At 32.5% G+C, this 24862-nt stretch overlaps 1 protein-coding gene across 5 annotated transcripts in view; it reads right to left on the bottom strand.

Moving 5' to 3' along the window:
• The window catches only part of arhgap29a (Rho GTPase activating protein 29a), a 162077-nt gene that overhangs the window by 10587 nt on the left and 126628 nt on the right, over positions 1–24862 (bottom strand). For all 5 annotated transcript variants that reach the window (XM_061922336.1, XM_061922338.1, XM_061922335.1 and 2 more), the window contains 7 exons: positions 23544–23642; positions 23315–23478; positions 9418–9606; positions 9179–9316; positions 3737–3972; positions 688–991; positions 476–581 (listed from right to left, as the gene is read on the bottom strand). In XM_061922336.1, coding sequence (XP_061778320.1) covers positions 476–581; positions 688–991; positions 3737–3972; positions 9179–9316; positions 9418–9606; positions 23315–23478; positions 23544–23642 — 1236 coding nt within the window. The remainder of the gene's footprint in view (positions 1–475; positions 582–687; positions 992–3736; positions 3973–9178; positions 9317–9417; positions 9607–23314; positions 23479–23543; positions 23643–24862) is intronic.

The following is a 24862-nucleotide window of genomic DNA, read 5'->3' on the forward strand; positions in this document are numbered from 1 at the left end:
GGGGGATCCCGAGGCGTTCCCAGGCCAGCCGGGAGACGTAGTCTTCCCAACGTGTCCTGGGTCTTCCCCATGGCCCCCTACCGGTTGGACGTGCCCTAAACACCTCCCTAGGGAGGCGTTCGGGTGGCATCCTGACCAGATGCCCGAACCACCTCATCTGGCTCCTCTCCATGTGGAGGAGCAGCGGCTTTACTTTGAGTTCCTCCCAAATGACAGAGCTTCTCACCCTATCTCTAAGGGAAAATCATATCGGCCGCTTGTACCCGTGATCTTGTTCTTTCGGTCATGACCCAAAGCTCATGACCATAGGTGAGGATGGGAACGTAGATCGACCGGTAAATTGAGAGCTTTGCCTTCCGGCTCAGCTCCTTCTTCACCACAACGGATCGGTACAACGTCCGCATTACTACGTGTGTAAAATACTGTACAAAAAAACATAAATAAGAATGTTGCATGGATTTGTAACAATACTAACCGCCTTGGAATTCATTTCCTTCAGAGCCACTGGGGTATGGCAGCTCCGGGTCCGCTGACGACAAACGTGAAGGAGTGGAGTGTCTCTTAAAACCCTTGGCGCCGGTCTGTAAAGGTGAGTAGTAGACACTTCATCAACGGACAACCTGCATCGACTACCATGCGAGAGTTACTTCTCAACGTCCGTGAACGGATGAGCAATCGGGTACTTACCTCCTGGTCGTGGCCCGCAGACTTTGAGTACCTGCTCAGTCTGCGCTCCTTGTCCTGCGGAGTAAGGCGCCGGGCGGGCACCGGGCGAGCGCCGACCTCGGTGGGCGAGTTGCTGAGAGGAGTGTCGAAGATCATCTGACAGTGTCTGATGATGAGCTCCACAATGAGCGCCTGGTAGGGGTAGTCCACCAGCGAGGACAGGGAGACCTCGGCATCGGTCTGCCTCGGTTTGATGAGTGTCGGCCCAAAAATGATCCCCAGGTTCCTCGCAGTCATTTTGTTTTCCTCAGATTGCTCGGTCACCCTGGAGGGAAACTTAAGTGTTATTGGAAGCCGGATGGTGACCATCAAACTACACAAAAATCTATCGTCAAATCCCGGCTGAGTCATACTAAAGACTATAAAAAATGGGAGCCATTACATCCCTGCTTGGGAACCCTTACCCAAAAATAAAAAATAAACGACTCGCTTCAGAAACACAGTACTGGTGTGTAGTTGTAGGAGACGTCTGAAAACGTCATCAGGAGTCCTGACAAACCCCGAAAATGGCAGAAAATGCATATTTTTGGGAAAATGTTTTTCGCTAAAATGTCGTAAGGGGCACCCTTACGTAAGAATGAAAAAAAAAAAACGACTCGCTTTAGCAGCACAATACTGGTGCTGTAGTGTAGGAGATGTCTCGAAACGTCATCAGGAGTCCCGAAAATGGCAGAAAATGCATATTTTTGCTAAACTTTTTTTCGCTAAAATGTCATAAGGGACCTTTACGCAAAAATTCAAAAAACGGACTCGCTTCAGCAGCACAATACTGGTGTGTAGTTGTAGGAGATGTCACAAAACGTCATCAGGAGTCCCGACAAAACCCAAAAATGGCAGAAAATGCATATTTTTGGAAAACTTTTGTTCGCTAAAATGTCGTAAGGGAGGACCCTGACGCAAAAAACAACAACAACAAAAAAAAACGACTCGATTCAGCAGCACAATACTGGTGTGTAGTTGTAGGAGATGTCTTGAAACGTCTTCAGGAGTCCCGACAAAACCCGAAAATGGCAGAAAATGCATATTTTGGGGGAAAAAAAATTTGCTAAAATGTCGTAAGGGGGGGACCCTTACGTAAAAATAAAAAATACAGACTTGCTTCAGCAGCACAATACTGGTGTGTAGTTGTAGGAAATGTCTCGAAACGTCATCAGGAGTCCCGCCAAAACCCGAAAATGGCAGAAAATGCATATTTTTGGAAAACGTTTTTTTCGCTAAAATGTCGTAAGAGTGTCCATTACGCAAAAATAAATAAAAAAAACTGACTCGTTTCAGCAGCACAATGCTGGTGTGTAGTTATAGGAGATGTCTCGAAACGTCATCAGGAGTCCCGACAAAACCCGAAAACGGCAGAAAATGCATATTTTTGGAAAACTTTTTTCGCTAAAATATCGTAGGGGCCCTTACGCAAAAATAGAAAAAAAACGGACTAGCTTCAGCAGCACAATACTGGTGTGTAGTTGTAGGAGATGTCTCGAAACGTCTTCAGGAGTCCCGACAAAACCCGAAAATGGCAGAAAATGCATATTTTTGGAAAACGTTTTTTTCGCTAAAATGTCGTAAGAGTGTCCATTACGCAAAAATAAATAAAAAAAACTGACTCGTTTCAGCAGCACAATGCTGGTGTGTAGTTATAGGAGATGTCTCGAAACGTCATCAGGAGTCCCGACAAAACCCGAAAACGGCAGAAAATGCATATTTTTGGAAAACTTTTTTCGCTAAAATATCGTAGGGGCCCTTACGCAAAAATAGAAAAAAAACGGACTAGCTTCAGCAGCACAATACTGGTGTGTAGTTGTAGGAGATGTCTCGAAACGTCTTCAGGAGTCCCGACAAAACCCGAAAATGGCAGAAAATGCATATTTTTGGGGAAAATTTTTTTCGCTAAAATGTCGTAAGGGGGGACCCTTACGCAAAAATAAAAAAAACGGACTTGCTTCAGCAGCACAATACTGGTGTGTAGTTGTAGGAAATGTCTCGAAACGTCATCAGGAGTCCCGACAAAACCCGAAAATGGCAGAAAATTCATATTTTTGGAAAAAAAATTTTGCTAAAATGTCGTAAGGGGACCCTTATGCCAAAAACAAAAAACGACCCGCTTCAGCAGCACGATGCTGGTGTGTAGTTGTAGGAGACGTCTGAAAACGTCATCAGGAGTCCCGACAAAACCCGAAAATGGCAGAAAATGCATATTTTTGGAAAACTTTTTCTCGCTAAAATATCGGAAAGGGCCCTTACGCAAAAATTCAAAAAACGGACTCGCTTCAGCAGGACAATACTGGTGTGTAGTTGCAGGAGATGTCTCAAAACGTCATCAGGAGTCCCGACAAAACCCGAAAATGGCAGAAAATGCATATTTTTGGGGGGAAAAAATTCGCTAAAATGTTGTAAAGGGGGACCCTTATGCAAAAAAACTAACAAAAAAAAAAAACGACTCGCTTCAGCAGTACAATACTGGTGTGTAGTTGTAGGAGATGTCTCGAAATGTCTTCAGGACTCCCGACAAAACCCGAAAATGGCAGAAAATGCATATTTTGGGAGAAAAAAAATTCGCTAAAATGTCATAAGGGGGCACCCTTACGCAAAAAAACCGACTCGCTTCAGCAGCACGTTACTGGTGTGTAGTTGTAGGAGATGTCTCCAAACGTCATCAGGAGTCCCGACAAAACCCGAAAATGGCAGAAAATGCATATTTTTGGAAAACTTTTTTCGTTAAAATGTCGTTACGTAAAAATGAAAAAAAAAATGCATATTTTTCAAACAAATGTTTTCGCTAAAATGAGACAGTCCTGTATCTTCCCTACCTGCTACCCTTGTCCGGATAAGTCCGTTTGCATCCCGGGAGAACAAACTTTCATATTTAAAATGCAAAAACTGTCATGTCTTTCATAATGATTGTGAACGATAGGCAAACTTCCCCCAAAAATTGCAGTTCTTCTTTAAATTCATGGTAAATATTTTAAAAAATCTAAGTACTTTGTGTGAATATTGTGGCATGCGTCCAACCTACCGGTACAGATGCTCGACGAGGAACCGCAGGGTCTTGTACTGGGCAGGCGGCAGCTGCTTCAGGATGTCTTTGATCTTGAAGAGGATGCGGTTGAGCTCCACGCTGACCTGAGCTGGAGGCACTGGGGAGGAACTCAGGCGAGATGCTTCCAGATCGGCCCCAATTCCACTTTGGCTGTCTTTGGCCAGACCGATAAGGTCGTTGTAGAAGCGGAAAAGGATGAGCGGCTCCGGGAGCTGCAAATAAAACCGATAAAAAACCAGGACCATGAACACAAAGTGGACTTCACAGCAGCTGTACCAAAACAAAACACACACTAGTATCCTAAACCCCAAACCAGTAAAGTTGTCACGTTGTGTAAATGCTAAATAAAAACAGAATACAATAATTTCCTCATCCTTTTCAACTTATATTCAATTGAATAGACTGCAAAGACTAGATACTTCACATTCAAACTAAAAAGTTGATATTTTTTGGCAAATATTAGCTCATTTGGAATGTTATGCCTGTGACATGTTTCCCAAAAAGTTGGCACAAGTGGGAAAAAAAGACTGAGAAATTTGAGAAATGCTCATCAAACACTTATTTGGAACATCCCATGGGCGAACGGGCTAATTGGGAACAGGTGGGTGCCACGATTGGGTATGAAAGCAGATTCCGGGAAATGCTCAGTCATTCACCAACAAGGACGGGATGAGGGTCACCACTTTGTGAAGAAATGAGTGAGCAAATTGTCCAACAGATTAATAAGAATAAAATTTCTCAACCAGCGAATGCAAGGAATTTAGGGATTTCACCCTCTACGGTCTGTAACATCATTAAAAGGTTCAGAGAATCTGGAGAAATCCCTGCACAAAAGCGGCAAGGCTGAAAACCAACATTAAATGCCGGGCCTCGCATCAAAAAGGCGACATCAGTATGTAAAGGATATCACCACATGGGCTCAGGAACACTTCAGAAAACCACTGTCAGTAACTACAGTTTGTCGCAACATCAATCAATCAATCAATCAATCAATGTTTACTTATATAGCCCTAAATCACTAGTGTCTCAAAGGGCTGCACAAACCACAACACAAACCACTACGACATCCTCGGTAGGCCCACATAAGGGCAAGGAAAACTCACACCCAGTGGGACGTCGGTGACAATGATGACTATGAGAACCTTGGAGAGGAGGAAAGCAATGGATGTCGAGCGGGTCTAACATGATACTGTGAAAGTTCAATCCATAATGGATCCACACAGTCGCGAGAGTCCAGGCCAAAGCGGATCCAACACAGCAGCGAGAGTCCCGTTCACAGCGGAGCCAGCAGGAAAACATCCCATCCGTAAGTGCCAGTTAAAACTCGACTATGCAAAGCCAAAGCCATTGATCAACAACACCCAGAAACGCTACCGGCTTCGCTGATGCAAAGTGGAAAAGTGTTCTGTGGTCTGACGAGTCCACATTTCAAATTGATTTTTGAAAACTGTGGACGTTGTGTCCTCTGCAACAAAGAGGAAAAGTAGTGAATTGTGAAGTGAATTATATTTATATAGCGCTTTTCTCTAGTGACTCAAAGCGCTTTACATAGTGAAACCCAATATCTAAGTTACATTTTAAACCGGTGTGGGTGGCACTGGGAGCAGGTGGGTAAAGTGTCTTGCCCAAGGACACAACGGCAGTGACTAGGATGGCAGAAGCGGGATTCGAACCTGCAACCCTCAAGTTGCTGGCACGGCCACTCTACCAACCGAGCTATGCCGGACTGTTACAGATGCAAAGTTGAAAAGCCAGCATCTGGGATGGTATGGGGGTGTATTAGTGCCCAATTACCATTAATGCTGAAAAGTACATAAAGGTTTCGGAGCAACATATGTTGCCATCCAAGCAACGTTATCATGGACGCCCCTGCTTATTTCAGCAAGACAATGCCAAGCCACGTGTTACAACAGCGTGGCTTCGTAGTAAAAGAGTGCGAGTACTAGACTGACCTGCCTGTGGTCCAGACCTGTCTCCCGTTGAAAATGTGTGGCGCATTACGAAGCCTAAAATACCACAACGGAGACCCCGGACTGTTGAAGAACTTAAGCTGTACATCAAGCAAGAATGGGAAAGAATTCCACCTGAAAAGCTTCAAAAATGTGTCTCCTCAGTTCCCAAACGTTTATTGAATGTACAGGTGCTGGTCATATTATTAGAATATCATGAAAAAGTTGATTTATTTCATTAATTCCATTTAGAAAGTCAAACTTGTAGAATGTATACATTCATTCCAAACATACTGATACATTTCAAGTGTTTTTTGCCAAAAAGGAGATGATTATAGCTGACAACCAATGAAAACCCTAAATTCAACATCTCAGAAAATTAGAATATGGTGAAAAGGTCAGATATTGAAGACACCTGGTGCCACACTCTAATTAGCTAACTAACTCAAAACACCTGGAAAAGCCTTTAAACGGTCTCTCGTTTTGATTCTGTATGACACACAATCATGGGGAAGACTGCTGACTTGACAACTGTCCAAAAGATGACCATTGATACCCTAAAGAAGGAGGGCAAGACACAAAAGGTCATTGCCAAAGAGGTTGGATGTTCCCAGAGCTCTGTGTCCAAAGACATTAATAGAGAGCCGAAGGGAAGACAAAGATGTGGTAGAAAAAAAGTGTACAAGCAAGAGGGATAACCGCGCCCTGGAGAGTCAAACAAAACCGATTCAAAAATGTGGGGAGATCCACAAAGAGTGGACTGCAGCTGGATTCAATGCTTCAAGAACCACCACGCACCGACGTATGCAAGATATGGGCTTCAGCTGTCGCATTCTTTGCGTAAAGCCACTCTTGAATAAGAGACAACGCCTGGGCTCAAGACAAAATGGACTGGACCGCTGCTGAGTGGTCCAAAGTTATGTTTTCAGATGAAAGTCAATTTTGTATCTCCTTTGGAAATCAAGGTCCCAGAGTCTGGAGGAAGACAGGAGAGGCACAGAATCCACGTTGCCTGAAGTCCAGTGTCAAATTTCCACAATCGGTAATGGTCTGGTGTGCCATGTCATCTGCTGGTGTTGGTCCACTGTGTTTCCTGAGGTCTAGGGTCAATGCAGCAGTCTACCAGGAAGTTTTATCAATCAATCAATCAATGTTTATTTATATAGCCCCAAATCACTAATGTCTCAAAGGACTGCACAAATCATTACGACTACAACATCCTCGGAAGAACCCACAAAAGGGCAAGGAAAACTCACACCCAGTGGGCAGGGAGAATTCACATCCAGTGGGACGCCAGTGACAATGCTGACTATGAGAAACCTTGGAGAGGACCTCAGATGTGGGCAACCCCCCCCCTCTAGGGGACCGAAAGCAATGGATGTCGAGCGGGTCTAACATGATACCGTGAAAGTTCAATCCATAGTGGCTCCAAGACAGCAGCGAGAGTCCCGTCCACAGGAAACCATCTCAAGCGGATCAGCAGCGTAGATGTCCCCAACACTTTAGAACACTTTATGCTGCCTGCCGCCGACCAATTTTACGGAGGTGAAGATTTCATTTTCCAACATGACTTGGCACCTGCACACAGTGCCGAATCTACCAGTACCTGGTTTAAGGACCATGGTATCCCTGTTCTTGATTGGCCTGCAAACTCACCTGACCTCAACCCCATAGAAAAGCTATGTATTGTGAAGCGGAAGATGCCAGATGCCGGACCCAACAATGCTGAAGAGCTGAAGGCCACTATTAAAGCAACCTGGGCTCTCAGAACACCTGAGGAGTGCAACAGACTGGTCGACTTTATGCCACTGCAGCAATTCAGGCAACTAAGTATTGATTGCCGTACATGCTAAAACTTTCCATGTTCATACTTTTTTGTTGGCCCACATTTCTAAAAAATATTTTATTCTGTTCATAACTTTTATGGACAGAATTTCTAGGCGCAGTCAAGGCATTGAGAGGTTCCGGTTTGGTGGCCGCGGGATTAGGTCTCTGCTTTTTGCAGACGATGTGGTCCTGTTGGCTTCATCTGGCCGGGATCTTCAGCTCTCACTGGATCGGTTCGCAGCCGAGTGTGAAGCGGCCGGAATGAGAATCAGCACCTCCAAGTCCGAGTCCATGGTTCTCGCCCGGAAAAGGGTGGAGTGCCATCTCCGGGTTGGGGGAGGAGACCCTGCCCCAAGTGGAGGAGTTCAAGTACCTAGGAGTCTTGTTCACGAGTGGGGGAAGAGTGGATCGTGAGATCGACAGGCGGATCGGTGCGGCGTCTTCAGTAATGCGGACGTTGTACCGATCTGTTGTGGTGAAGAAGGAGCTGAGCCGGAAGGAAAAGCTCTCAATTTACCGGTCGATCTACGTTCCCATCCTCACCTATGGTCATGAGCTTTGGGTCATGACCGAAAGGATAAGATCACGGGTACAAGCGGCCCAAATGAGTTTGGGTCTCTCCCTTAGAGATAGGGTGAGAAGCTCTGCCATCCGGGAGGAACTCAAAGTAAAGCCGCTGCTCCTCCACATGGAGAGGAGCCAGATGAGGTGGTTCGGGCATCTGGTCAGGATACCACCCGAACGCCTCCCTAGGGAGGTGTTTAGGGCACGTCCAACCGGTAGGAGGCCACGGGGAAGACTATGTCTCCCGGCTGGCCTGGGAACGCCTCGGGATCCCCCGGGAAGAGCTAGACGAAGTGGCTGGGGAGAGGGAAGTCTGGGCTTCCCTGCTTAGGCTGCTGCCCCCGCGACCCGACCTCGGATAAGCGGAAGAAGATGGATGGATTTTTTGGTACTAGTCGTAACTAGTATTCAAATTTTCTGAGATACTGAATTTGGGATTTTCAGTAATTGTCAGTACTAATCATCAAATTTTAAAGAAATAAACATTTCTAACATATCACTATGTGTGTAATGAATTGATATAATATGTAAGTTTCACGTTCTCATTATAATTACTGAAATAAATCAACTTTTTCGTGATATTCTAATAATATGAACAGAACCTGTAAGTTGAAAAGGATTTGTATTCTGGTTTTTTTTATTTACGAATTACACAACGTGCCAGAGGGGTTAGTGCGTCTGCCTCACAATACGAAGGTCCTGCAGTCCTGGGTTCGAATCCAGGCTCGGGATCTTTCTGTGTGGAGTTTGCATGTTCTCCCCGTGACTGCGTGGGTTCCCACCGGGTACTCCGGCTTCCTCCCACTTCCAAAGACATGCACCTGGGGATAGGTTGATTGGCAACACTAAAATTGGCCCTAGTGTGTGAATGTTGTCTGTCTATCTGTGTTGGCCCTGCGATGAGGTGGCGACTTGTCCAGGGTGTACCCCGCCTTCCGCCCAAAAGGGAATAAGCGGTAGAAAATGGATGGATGGATGGACAACGTGCCAACTTCACTGGTTTTTGGTTTTGTACTTTCATATTCACTGTGAAACAAGAACTGGCTTGGTCCAGAACTACCATTAAACGCCAGTCTACCTGTCTCAGGTAGAGTTTGAGTACGTTGCTAATGTCGTGGGGGTAAAGGGTGGACATCTCCACCAGGTCCTTGCCGTTCTCAAACGCCTGACACAGCTTCTCCACACGGGACTTGGCCCCGTTGATGCGGTAGATAAACTTCACAGCGTCCCAAAAAAAAAAGTACATTTGTATGCCTTTTAAATGATATTAATTGAAGACACTCAGTTCTTGCACTTATTGTGTTGAGTTGCAAATACCTTCAAGTTGAGCGCTCGGGTCTCGATCTCCGACGTGCACTTGCGGATGATGAAGGGAACGCCGTCCTGGCTGTTACTCGCCGTCTGCGCGAAGTCCACGCCAAAAAGGTGCAGCTTCCTCTGGAGCTTCCGATGGCCGCACTGGATGGCCAGACTCTCCAGACACTTCTTGTGGCAGGCCAGAGAACACTGGAACACATCCAAACATCCCCCGTGTCAACATTCACGCCGTGAACCATAGAGATGTCCGATAATGGCTTTTTTTATCCGATGTTTTCATCCGAAATTAATAATCATAAAATATATTGTTTTTTGGTGTATAATTTTATATGTGTGAATGTTTGGACATTCACACATGATAATAATACAATTATTATAATAAATATATTGTTGTTTGGTGTAGAATCTTATATGTGTAAGTGTTTGGACATTCACACATAATCATTAATAATATTAATGATAAATATATTGTTTTCTGGTGTATAATTTTATGCGTGTGAATGTTTGGACATTCACACATATAATAACAAAACAATTAATGAAAACATTTTTTTTTTGGTGTAGAATCTTATATGTGTAAGTGTTTGGACATTCACACATAATATTAATAATGAATATATGGTTTTCTGGTGTATAATTTTATATGTGTGAATGTTTGGACATTCACACATATAATAATAAAACAATAAACATTTTTTTTGGGGTGTATAATTTTATATGTGTGAATGTTTGGACATTCACACATAATAATACAATTAATAATAATAAATATATTGTTTTCTGGTGTATTATTTTATACGTGTGAATGTTTGGACGTTCACACATATAATAATAAAACAATTAATAAAAACATTTTTTTGGGGTGTAGGATCTTATAAGTGTAGGTGTTTGGACATTCACACATAATAATAATAATATTTATAATAAATATATTGTTTTCTGGTGTATAATTTTATATGTGTGAATGTTTGGACATTCACACATAATAATGAAATTAATAATAATAAAAATATTGTTTTCTGGTGTATAATTTTATACATGTGAATGTTTGGACATTCACACATAATAATAAAACAATTAATAAATTTTTTTTTGGGGGGGTGTAGAATCTTATATGTGTAAGTGTTTGGACATTCACACATAATAATAATAATATTAATAATGAATATATTGTTTTCTGGTGTATAATTTTATATGTGTGAATGTTTGGACATTCACACATATAATAAAACAATTAATAAAAACATTTTTTTGGGGTGTATAATTTTATATGTGTGAATGTTTGGACATTCACAGATAATGATAATAATATTAATAATGAATATATTGTTTTCTGGTGTATAATTTTATATGTGTGAATGTTTGGACATTCACACATAATAATGAAATTAATAATAATAAAAATATTGTTTTCTGGTGTATAATTTTATACATGTGAATGTTTGGACATTCACACATAATAATAAAACAATTAATAAAAAAAATTTTGGGGGGGTGTAGAATCTTATATGTGTAAGTGTTTGGACATTCACACATAATAATAATAATATTAATAATGAATATATTGTTTTCTGGTGTATAATTTTATATGTGTGAATGTTTGGACATTCACACATAATAAAATTAATAATAATAAATATATTGTTTTCTGGTGCATAATTTTATACGTGTGAATGTTTGGACATTCACACATATAATAATAAAACAATTAATAAAAACATTTTTTTTGGGTGTAGGATCTTATGTGTGTAGGTGTTTGGACATTCACACATAATAATAATAATATTAATAATAAATATATTGTTTTCTGGTGTATAATTTTATACATATGAATTTGTGGACATTCACACATATAATAATAAAACAATTAATAAAAACATTTTTTTTTGGTGTAGAATCTTATATATGTAAGTGTTTGGACATTCACACATAATAATAAAATTAATAATAATAAATATATTGTTTTCTGGTGTATAATTTTATACGTGTAAATGTTTGGACATTCACACATAATCATTAATAATATTAATGATAAATATATTGTTTTCTGGTGTATAATTTTATGCGTGTGAATGTTTGGACATTCACACATAATAATAAAACAATTAATAAAAAATTTTTTGGGGGGGTGTAGAATCTTATATGTGTAAGTGTTTGGACATTCACACATAATAATAATAATATTAATAATGAATATATTGTTTTCTGGTGTATAATTTTATATGTGTGAATGTTTGGACATTCACACATATAATAAAACAATTAATAAAAACATTTTTTTGGGGTGTATAATTTTATATGTGTGAATGTTTGGACATTCACAGATAATGATAATAATATTAATAATTAATATATTGTTTTCTGGTGTATAATTTTATATGTGTGAATGTTTGGACATTCACACATAATAATGAAATTAATAATAATAAAAATATTGTTTTCTGGTGTATAATTTTATACATGTGAATGTTTGGACATTCACACATAATAATAAAACAATTAATAAAAATTTTTTTGGGGGGGTGTAGAATCTTATATGTGTAAGTGTTTGGACATTCACACATAATAATAATAATATTAATAATGAATATATTGTTTTCTGGTGTATAATTTTATATGTGTGAATGTTTGGACATTCACACATATAATAATAAAACAATTAATAGAAACATTTTTTTGGGGGGTGTATAATTTTATATGTGTGAATGTTTGGACATTCACACATAATAAAATTAATAATAATAAATATATTGTTTTCTGGTGCATAATTTTATACGTGTGAATGTTTGGACATTCACACATATAATAATAAAACAATTAATAAAAACATTTTTTTTGGGTGTAGGATCTTATGTGTGTAGGTGTTTGGACATTCACACATAATAATAATAATATTAATAATAAATATATTGTTTTCTGGTGTATAATTTTATACATATGAATTTGTGGACATTCACACATATAATAATAAAACAATTAATAAAAACATTTTTTTTTGGTGTAGAATCTTATATATGTAAGTGTTTGGACATTCACACATAATAATAAAATTAATAATAATAAATATATTGTTTTCTGGTGTATAATTTTATACGTGTAAATGTTTGGACATTCACACATAATCATTAATAATATTAATGATAAATATATTGTTTTCTGGTGTATAATTTTATGCGTGTGAATGTTTGGACATTCACACATATAATAATAAAAAAATTAATAAAAACATTTTTTTTGGGGTGTAGAATCTTATATGTGTAAGTGTTTGGACATTCACACATTATAATAATAATATTAATAATGAATATATTGTTTTCTGGTGTGTAATTTTATATGTGTGAATGTTTGGACATTCACACATAATAAAATTAATAATAATAAATATATTGTTTTCTGGTGTATAATTTTATACGTGTGAATGTTTGGACATTCACACATATAATAATAAAACAATTAATAAAAACATTTTTTTTTTGGTGTATAATTTTATATGTGTGAATGTTTGGACATTCACAGATAATGATAATAATATTAATAATGAATATATTGTTTTCTGGTGTATAATTTTATATGTGTGAATGTTTGGACATTCACACATAATAATAAAATTAATAATAATAAATATATTGTTTTCTGGTGTATAATTTTATACGTGTGAATGTTTGGACATTCACACTTATAATAATAAAACAATTAATAAAAACTTTTTTTTTGGTGTAGAATCTTATATATGTAAGTGTTTGGACATTCACACATAATATTAATAATGAATATATTGTTTTCTGGTGTATAATTTTATACGTGTGAATGTTTGGACATTCACACATATAATAATAAAACAATTAATAAAAACATTTTTTTTGGTGTATAATTTTATATGTGTGAATGTTTGGACATTCACACATGATAATAATACAATTATTACAATAAATATATTGTTGTTTGGTGTAGAATCTTATATGTGTGAATGTTTGGACATTCACACACAATAAAATTAATAATAATAAATATATTGTTTTCTGGTGTATAATTTTATACGTGTGAATGTTTGGACATTCACACATATAATAATAAAACAATTAATAAACATTTTTTTGGTGTAGAATCTTATGTGTGTAAGTGTTTGGACATTCACACATTATAATAATAATATTAATAATGAATATATTGTTTTCTGGTGTGTAATTTTATATGTGTGAATATTTGGACATTCACACATAATGAAATTAATAATAATAAATATATTGTTTTCTGGTGTATAATTTTATACGTGTGAATGTTTGGACATTCAAACATATAATAATAAAACAATTAATGAAAACATTTTTTTTTTGGTGTAGAATCTTATGTGTAAGTGTTTGGACATTCACACATTATAATAATAATATTAATAATGAATATATTGTTTTCTGGTGTATAATTTTATATGTGTGAATGTTTGGACATTCACACATAATAATGAAATTAATAATAATAAAAATATTGTTTTCTGGTGTATAATTTTATACATGTGAATGTTTGGACATTCACACATATAATAATAAAACAATTAATAAACATTTTTTTGGGGGGTGTAGAATCTTATATGTGTAAGTGTTTGGACATTCACACATAATATTAATAATATTAATAATGAATATATTGTTTTCTGGTGTATAATTTTATATATGTGAATGTTTGGACATTCACACATATAATAATAATAAAACAATTAATAAAAACATTTTTTGGGGTGTATAATCTTATATGTGTGAATGTTTGGACATTCACACATAATAAAATTAATAATAATAAATATATTGTTTTCTGGTGTATAATTTTACACGTGTGAATGTTTGGACATTCACACATATAATAATAAAACAATTAATAAAAACATAATTTTTTTTGGTGTAGAATCTTATATGTGTAAGTGTTTGGACATTCACACATTATAATAATAATATTAATAATGAATATATTTTTTTCTGGTTTGTAATTTTATATGTGTGAATATTTGGACATTCACACATAATAATGAAATTAATAATAATAAATATATTGTTTTCTGGTGTATAATTTTATACGTGTGAATGTTTGGACATTCAAACATATAATAATAAAACAATTAATAAAAACATTTTTTTGGTGTAGAATCTTATATGTGTAAGTGTTTGGACATTCACACATAACAATAATAATATTAATAATGAATATATTGTTTTCTGGTGTATAATTTTATACGTGTGAATGTTTGGACATTCACACATAATAATAAAACAATTAATAAAAACATTTTTTGGGGGGTGTATAATTTTATATGTGTGAATGTTTGGACATTCACACATAATAATGAAATTAATAATAATAAATATATTGTTTTCTGGTGTATAATTGTATACATGTGAATGTTTGGACATTCACACATATAATAAAAAAACAATTAATAAACATTTTTTTTGGTGTAGAATCTTATATGTGTAAGTGTTTGGACATTCACACATAATAATAATATTAATAATGAATATATTGTTTTCTGGTGTATAATTTTATATGTGTGAATGTTTGGACATTCACACATAATAATGAAATTAATAATAATAAATATATTGTTTTCTGGTGTATAATTTTATACGTGTGAATGTTTGGACATTCACACATATAATAATAAAACAATTAATAAAAACTTTTTTTTTGGGTGTAGAATCTTATATGTGTAAGTGTTTGGACATTCACACATAATAATAATAATATTAATAATGAATATATTGTTTTCTGGTGTATAATTTTATACGTGTGAATGTTTGGACATTCACACATATAATAATAAAACAATTAATAAAAACATTTTTTTTGGTGTAGAATCTTATATGTGTAAGTGTTTGGACATTCACACATAATAATAATAATGAATATATTGTTTTCTGGTGTATATTTTTATATGTGTGAATGTTTGGACATTCACACAATAATAAAATTAATAATAATAACTTTATATTGTTTTCTGGTGTATAATTTTATACGTGTGAATGTTAGGACATTCACACATATAATAATAAAACAATTAATAAAAACATTTTTTTTGGTGTAGAATCTTATATGTGTAAGTGTTTGGACATTCACACATAATAATAATAATGAATATATTGTTTTCTGGTGTATATTTTTATATGTGTGAATGTTTGGACATTCACACAATAATAAAATTAATAATAATAACTTTATATTGTTTTCTGGTGTATAATTTTATACGTGTGAATGTTAGGACATTCACACATATAATAATAAAACAATTAATAAACTTTTTTTTGGGGTGTAGAATCTTATATGTGTGAGTGTTTGGACATTCACACATAATAATAATATTAATAATGAATATATTGTTTTCTGGTGTATAATTTTGTACGTGTGAATGTTTGGACATTCACACATTTAATAATAAAACAATTAATAAAAACATTTTTTTGGGGGGTGTATAATTTTATATGTGTGAATGTTTGGACATTCACACATAATGATAATAATATTAATAATGAATATATTGTTTTCTGGTGTATAATTTTATATGTGTGAATGTTTGGACATTCACACATAATAATAAAATTAATAATAATAAATACATTGTTTTCTGGTGTATAATTTTTATACGTGTGAATGTTTGGACATTCACACATATAATAATAAAACAATTAATAAAAACATAATTTTTTTTGGTGTAGAATCTTATATGTGTAAGTGTTTGGACATTCACACATTATAATAATAATATTAATAATGAATATATTTTTTTCTGGTTTGTAATTTTATATGTGTGAATATTTGGACATTCACACATAATAATGAAATTAATAATAATAAATATATTGTTTTCTGGTGTATAATTTTATACGTGTGAATGTTTGGACATTCAAACATATAATAATAAAACAATTAATAAAAACATTTTTTTGGTGTAGAATCTTATATGTGTAAGTGTTTGGACATTCACACATAACAATAATAATATTAATAATGAATATATTGTTTTCTGGTGTATAATTTTATACGTGTGAATGTTTGGACATTCACACATAATAATAAAACAATTAATAAAAACATTTTTTGGGGGGTGTATAATTTTATATGTGTGAATGTTTGGACATTCACACATAATAATGAAATTAATAATAATAAATATATTGTTTTCTGGTGTATAATTGTATACATGTGAATGTTTGGACATTCACACATATAATAAAAAAACAATTAATAAACATTTTTTTTGGTGTAGAATCTTATATGTGTAAGTGTTTGGACATTCACACATAATAATAATATTAATAATGAATATATTGTTTTCTGGTGTATAATTTTATATGTGTGAATGTTTGGACATTCACACATAATAATGAAATTAATAATAATAAATATATTGTTTTCTGGTGTATAATTTTATACGTGTGAATGTTTGGACATTCACACATATAATAATAAAACAATTAATAAAAACTTTTTTTTTGGGTGTAGAATCTTATATGTGTAAGTGTTTGGACATTCACACATAATAATAATAATATTAATAATGAATATATTGTTTTCTGGTGTATAATTTTATACGTGTGAATGTTTGGACATTCACACATATAATAATAAAACAATTAATAAAAACATTTTTTTTGGTGTAGAATCTTATATGTGTAAGTGTTTGGACATTCACACATAATAATAATAATGAATATATTGTTTTCTGGTGTATATTTTTATATGTGTGAATGTTTGGACATTCACACAATAATAAAATTAATAATAATAACTTTATATTGTTTTCTGGTGTATAATTTTATACGTGTGAATGTTAGGACATTCACACATATAATAATAAAACAATTAATAAACTTTTTTTTGGGGTGTAGAATCTTATATGTGTGAGTGTTTGGACATTCACACATAATAATAATATTAATAATGAATATATTGTTTTCTGGTGTATAATTTTGTACGTGTGAATGTTTGGACATTCACACATTTAATAATAAAACAATTAATAAAAACATTTTTTTGGGGGGTGTATAATTTTATATGTGTGAATGTTTGGACATTCACACATAATGATAATAATATTAATAATGAATATATTGTTTTCTGGTGTATAATTTTATATGTGTGAATGTTTGGACATTCACACATAATAATAAAATTAATAATAATAAATACATTGTTTTCTGGTGTATAATTTTTATACGTGTGAATGTTTGGACATTCACACATATAATAATAAAACAATTAATAAAAACATAATTTTTTTTGGTGTAGAATCTTATATGTGTAAGTGTTTGGACATTCACACATTATAATAATAATATTAATAATGAATATATTTTTTTCTGGTTTGTAATTTTATATGTGTGAATATTTGGACATTCACACATAATAATGAAATTAATAATAATAAATATATTGTTTTCTGGTGTATAATTTTATACGTGTGAATGTTTGGACATTCAAACATATAATAATAAAACAATTAATAAAAACATTTTTTTGGTGTAGAATCTTATATGTGTAAGTGTTTGGACATTCACACATAACAATAATAATATTAATAATGAATATATTGTTTTCTGGTGTATAATTTTATACGTGTGAATGTTTGGACATTCACACATAATAATAAAACAATTAATAAAAACATTTTTTGGGGGGTGTATAATTTTATATGTGTGAATGTTTGGACATTCACACATAATAATGAAATTAATAATAATAAATATATTGTTTTCTGGTGTATAATTGTATACATGTGAATGTTTGGACATTCACACATATAATAAAAAAACAATTAATAAACATTTTTTTTGGTGTAGAATCTTATATGTGTAAGTGTTTGGACATTCACACATAATAATAATATTAATAATGAATATATTGTTTTCTGGTGTATAATTTTATATGTGTGAATGTTTGGACATTCACACATAATAATGAAATTAATAATAATAAATATATTGTTTTCTGGTGTATAATTTTATACGTGTGAATGTTTGGACATTCACACATATAATAATAAAACAATTAATAAAAACTTTTTTTTTGGGTGTAGAATCTTATATGTGTAAGTGTTTGGACATTCACACATAATAATAATAATATTAATAATGAATATATTGTTTTCTGGTGTATAATTTTATACGTGTGAATGTTTGGACATTCACACATATAATAATAAAACAATTAATAAAAACATTTTTTTTGGTGTAGAATCTTATATGTGTAAGTGTTTGGACATTCACACATAATGATAATAATGAATATATTGTTTTCTGGTGTATATTTTTATATGTGTGAATGTTTGGACATTCACACAATAATAAAATTAATAATAATAACTTTATATTGTTTTCTGGTGTATAATTTTATACGTGTGAATGTTAGGACATTCACACATATAATAATAAAACAATTAATAAACTTTTTTTTGGGGTGTAGAATCTTATATGTGTGAGTGTTTGGACATTCACACATAATAATAATATTAATAATGAATATATTGTTTTCTGGTGTATAATTTTGTACGTGTGAATGTTTGGACATTCACACATTTAATAATAAAACAATTAATAAAAACATTTTTTTGGGGGGTGTATAATTTTATATGTGTGAATGTTTGGACATTCACACATAATGATAATAATATTAATAATGAATATATTGTTTTCTGGTGTATAATTTTATATGTGTGAATGTTTGGACATTCACACATAATAATAAAATTAATAATAATAAATACATTGTTTTCTGGTGTATAATTTTTATACGTGTGAATGTTTGGACATTCACACATATAATAATAAAACAATTAATAAAAACATTTTTTTTTTGGGGTGTAGAATCTTATATGTGTGAATGTTTGGACATTCCTACATTTAATAATAATATAATTGATGATAATAAATAGTTTTTTTGGTGTAGAATTTTATCTGTGTAAATGTTGGGAGCTGTCACACTTAATATTAATAATAATAAATTGTTTGTTGGTGTAGTTTTTTTTAATGTATGAATGTTAGGATATTCACACATATAATAATAATAATTATTATTGTACAATTAATAATGATAATAATAAATTGTTTGTAATAAAACAATTAATGAAAAAAAATTGGGGTGTAGAATCTTATATGTGTGAATGTTTGGACATTCCTACATTTAATAATATAATTGATGATAAATATTTTTTTGGGTGTAGAATTTTATCTGTGTAAATCTTTGGAGCGTTCATACTTAATATTAATAATAATAAATTGTTTCTAATAATAACAACACAATTAATAAGAACATGTTTTTTTGGTGTAGAATCTTATATGTGTGAATGTTTGGACATTCCTACATTTAATAATAATATAATTGATGATAATAAATAGTTTTTTGGGTGTAGAATTTTATCCGTGTAAATGTTTGGAGCTGTCACACTTAATATTAATAATAATAAATTGTTTGTAATAATAACAACACAATTAATAAAAACATGTTTTTTTTGGTGTAGAATCTTATATGTGTGAATGTTTGGACATTCCTACATTTAATAATAATATAATTGATGATAATAAATATTTTTTGGGGTGTAGAATTTTATATGTGTGAATGTTTGGACATTCCTACATTTAATAATAATATAATTGATGATAATAAATATTTTTTTGGGTGTAGAATTTTATCTGTAAATGTTTGGAGCTGTCACACTTAATATTAATAATAATAAATTGTTTGTAATAATAATAAAATAATTAATAAAACATTTATTTTGGGGTGTAGAATCTAATATGTGTGAATGTTTGGACATTCCTACATTTAATAATAATATAATTGATGATAATAAATAGTTTTTTTGGTGTAGAATTTTATCTGTGTAAATGTTTGGAGCGTTCATACTTAATATTAATAATAATAAATTGTTTGTAATAATAATAAAACAATTAATTAAAAAAAATGGGTGTAGAATCTAATATGTGTGAATGTTTGGACATTCTTACATTTAATAAAAATATAATTGATGATAAATAGTTTTTTTGGTGTAGAATTTTATCTGTGTAAATGTTTGGAGCTGTCACACTTAATATTAATAATAATAAAACAATGAATAAAAACATGTTTTTTTGGTGTAGAATCTTATATGTGTGAATGTTTGGACATTCCTACATTTAATAATAATATAATTGATGATAATCAATAGTTTTTTGGTGTAGAATTTTATCTGTGTAAATGTTTGGAGCTGTCACGCTTAATATTAATAATAATAAATTGTTTGTAATAATAATAAAACAATTAATAAAAACGTTTTTTTTGGTGTAGAATCTTATGTGTGTGAATGTTTGGACATTCCTACATTTAATAATTATATAATTGATGATAATAAATTTTTTTTTTGGTGTAGAATTTTATCTGTGTAAATGTTTGGAGCTTTCACGCTTAATATTAATATTAATAAATTGTTTGTAATAATAATAAAACAATTAAGAAAAAAAAATTGGGGTGTAGAATCTTATATGTGTGAATGTTTGGACATTCCTACATTTAATAATAATATAATTGATGATAATAAATAGTTTTTTTGGTGTAGAATTTTATCTGTGTAAATGTTTGGAGCTTTCACACTTAAAATTAATAATAATAAGTTGTTTGTTGGTGTAGAATTTTTTAAATGCATGAATGTTAGGATATTCACACATATAATAATAATATTTATTGTAAAATTAATAATGATAATAATAATAAAAAATACATACTTTTTTGTATTGAACCTTAAATGTGTGAATGTTTGGACATTCACACATATAATAATATTAATACTATTAAATATTAATAATAATAAATTGTTTGTTGGTGTAGTTCTTTTTATGTATGAATGTTAGGACATTCACACATTTAATAATAATTATTGTACAATTAATAATGATAATAATAACAAAAAATACATACTTTTTTGTATGGAACCTTGTATGTGTGAATGTTTGGGCATTCACACATATAATAATATTAATACTATTAAATAATAACAATAATAAAATTAATAATAATAAATGGATAGTTTTTTGGGTGTAGAATCTTATATGTGTGAATGTTTGGACATTCACACGTGACTATGCAAATAATAATAAATACATAGTTTTTTGGTGTAGAATCTTATATGTGTTAATGTTTGTACCTTTCCAACATGATAATAATAATAATAAATAAATAGTTTTCTGGTGTAAAATCTTATGTATGAATGTTTGGACATTCACACATTTAACAATAATATAATTGATAATAATAAAAAAAAAATTGGTGTAGAATTTTATCTGTGTAAATGTTTGGAGCTTTCACACTTAAAATTAATAATAATAATTGTTTGTTGGTGTAGTTTTTTAATGCATGAATGTTAGGATATTCACACATATAATACTAATTATTATTGTACAATTAATAATGATAATAATAATAAAAAATACATACTTTTTTGTATCGAACCTTATATGTGAGAATGTTTGGGCATTCACACATTAATAGTAATACTATTAAATAACAATAATAAAATTAATAATAATAAATTGATAGTTTTTTGGTGTAGAATCTTATATGTGTGAAAGTTTGAACATTCACATATGTGTGAATGTTTGGACATTCACACATATAATCATAATAATAATATTAATACTATTAAATAATAACAATAATAACATTAATAATAATAAATGTATACTTTTTTGGTGTAGAATTTTATATGTGTGAATGTTTGTACATTCACACATGACGATGCAAATAATAAATACATAGTTTTTTGGTGTAGAGTCTTATATGTGTGAATGTTTGGACATTCACACATGATAATACATAAATAGTTTTCTGGTGTAAAATCTTATGTGTGAATGTTTGGATATTCACACATTTAATAATAATATAATAAATAGTTTTTTGGTGTAGAATTTTATATGTGTGAATTTTTGGAGCTTTCACACTTAATATTAATAACAATAAATTGTTTGTTGGTGTAGTTTTTTTTAATGTATGAATGTTTGGACATTTACACATAATTATTGTACAGTTAATAATGCTAATAATAATAAAAATACATACTTTTTGTGTATGCAACCTTATATGTGTGAATGTTTGGTTTGGGCATTCACACATAATAATATTAATACTATTAAATAATAACATTAATAATAATAATAAATGTGTGAATGTTTGGAAATTCACACATGATAATGATAATAATAATAATAAATAGATAGTTTTCTGGTGTAAAATCTTATGTGTGAATGTTTGGACATTCACACATTCTACAAAAATATAATTGATACTAATGAATAATTTTTTGGTGTCGAATTTTATATGTGTGAATGTTTGGAGCTTTCACACTTAATATTAATATTAATAAATTGTTTATTGGTGTAGTTTTTTTATGTATGAATGTTTGGACATTTACACATATAATAATAATTATTACACCGTTAATAATGATAAAAATAATAAAAAATACATTTTGTGCATGGAACCTTATATGTGTGAATGTTTGGACATTCACACATATAATAATAATTATTGTACAATAAATATAATAATCATTGTACAATTAGTAATAATAATAATAAATACATTTTGTGTATGGAACCTTATGTGTGAATGTTTGGCCATTCACACATATAATACTAATAATAATAATAATATTAATACTATTAAATAATAACAATAAAAACAATAATAATAAATTTCCAGTCTGGATCCTGCTTTTCAGGAGTGGTCCTTCTCTTTTGTTTGGTCTGCATAAGTGATGTGATTATGACACTGTATAAATAATCTGGACTACTGATTGTACTTAACAGTCCTAAACGTGGTTAACGACTCCATCCGTCCTGTTGGTGGCTTTAAAAAATAAAAATAAAAGTTAAATATGGAAGTTTACCTCCTCACACTCGGCTCCTTGGAAGGCGATGAAGCTATCGCACTCTCGACACTTGGAAGGCGACCGGAGCTTTCTCAGCTTGTGGGTTTGAGCAGCTTTGGACATCTGCGTGTTTCTAAAAGGACCCGGAGAGTTGGCGTCCTCCATGACCACTTCACTTGTATCTGGGGGGAATAAAAAAAAACAGTTACAAGCGAGTCCCGCATGTGGAGAGAAGGCCAAGACTTACAGTTCTCAGAGGACGACGGGGGCTCTCGCTCATCCAAGTCGTCAGCGGACGACATGGTGCCAGTGGAGGGAGTTCTGGGGATTTTCCTCATAAAGTCTCCTGGACAGAGCGGCAAAACACACCAATGAGTCCACATCTTTGCAGACCAGTTCACTTTGATCTCTGAATTTAAGGCCCACTAGAGTCCAAGGGCGGGGTCTTAAGTGGTGTCCCTACAGGGGACTGCAGGTGATTCACACCTCCGTGGAATGATGAACGACTACCAAAAGCCAAAGTGATCCAATCCTATGATCCTCCCAAATCCATGGGTGACATTTTGGGGGGGATGCTACTTTTTAATCCTGTTCCAATCCAATCCACTTGACTCTTGAACGCATCATAATTAAATGATCCCCTCAACTCCCCCCCAAAACGGATTCACTCGCTGGAATAAAAAAGACAATATAACATACATCCATAAACGTGGACGCATGTGGAAAAAGTGCAATATATTTATCTGCACAGTCATCTATTAATATATATAAATACATAATTATAATTAGCGTTTTCCGTTCGGGCTCCAGTACTCTGGAATGCCCTCCCGGTAACAGTTCGAGATGCTACCTCAGTAGAAGCAAGCTACAGAGTTTGCCGCCAATGTATTTCTTGTAAAGTGTATAAAAACGAATATGGAAGCTGGACAGATAAGATGTCAAAAACCAACGACTTTCATGTGGTATTAGACAGAAAAGAGGAACTTTTTATTTCTCCTCCATTTGAAAACGTGGACGTCTGATTCCAATCAATGCAAGTCATCAGAATCAGGTAATACACCAACTTATATTCTTGTCTTCATGAAAGATAGGAATCTATATGTTAAACATGCATGTATGTTCATTAAAACACCTTCAACATGTGAACAAAAACGACAAAATAAATAAATATAAATTATATACTGTATGTATATATATATATATATATATATATATGTATATATATATATTAGGGGTGGGCAAATTAATGCGTTAATTACGAGTTAACTCATCAATCTATTAACGCCGACAATTATTTTATCGCACATTTGCGTATGTTGTTTACTGCTTTTATTTTGTTAACGCCTTTTCTTAACCAGATGGCGTCGCCCGGCGTGGAGGGGCTCTTGGTAAAGATGGAACATTTGGCAAAAATACCGGACAATTCTGCAAATGTCATGGCTGGCTTACAGCGTGGTCACTCCGGGATCACTTACGACCGCCAGACAATTCTGGATGTGGATAGATCGGGCCGTTTTGGACTGAATGAGGCGTGCTTGCTAGACCGGCTAGCTAGCATGGGAATAC

The sequence above is a fragment of the Nerophis ophidion genome, linkage group LG15 (genome assembly GCF_033978795.1).
Source record: "Nerophis ophidion isolate RoL-2023_Sa linkage group LG15, RoL_Noph_v1.0, whole genome shotgun sequence".
Lineage (NCBI taxonomy): Eukaryota > Metazoa > Chordata > Actinopteri > Syngnathiformes > Syngnathidae > Nerophis > Nerophis ophidion.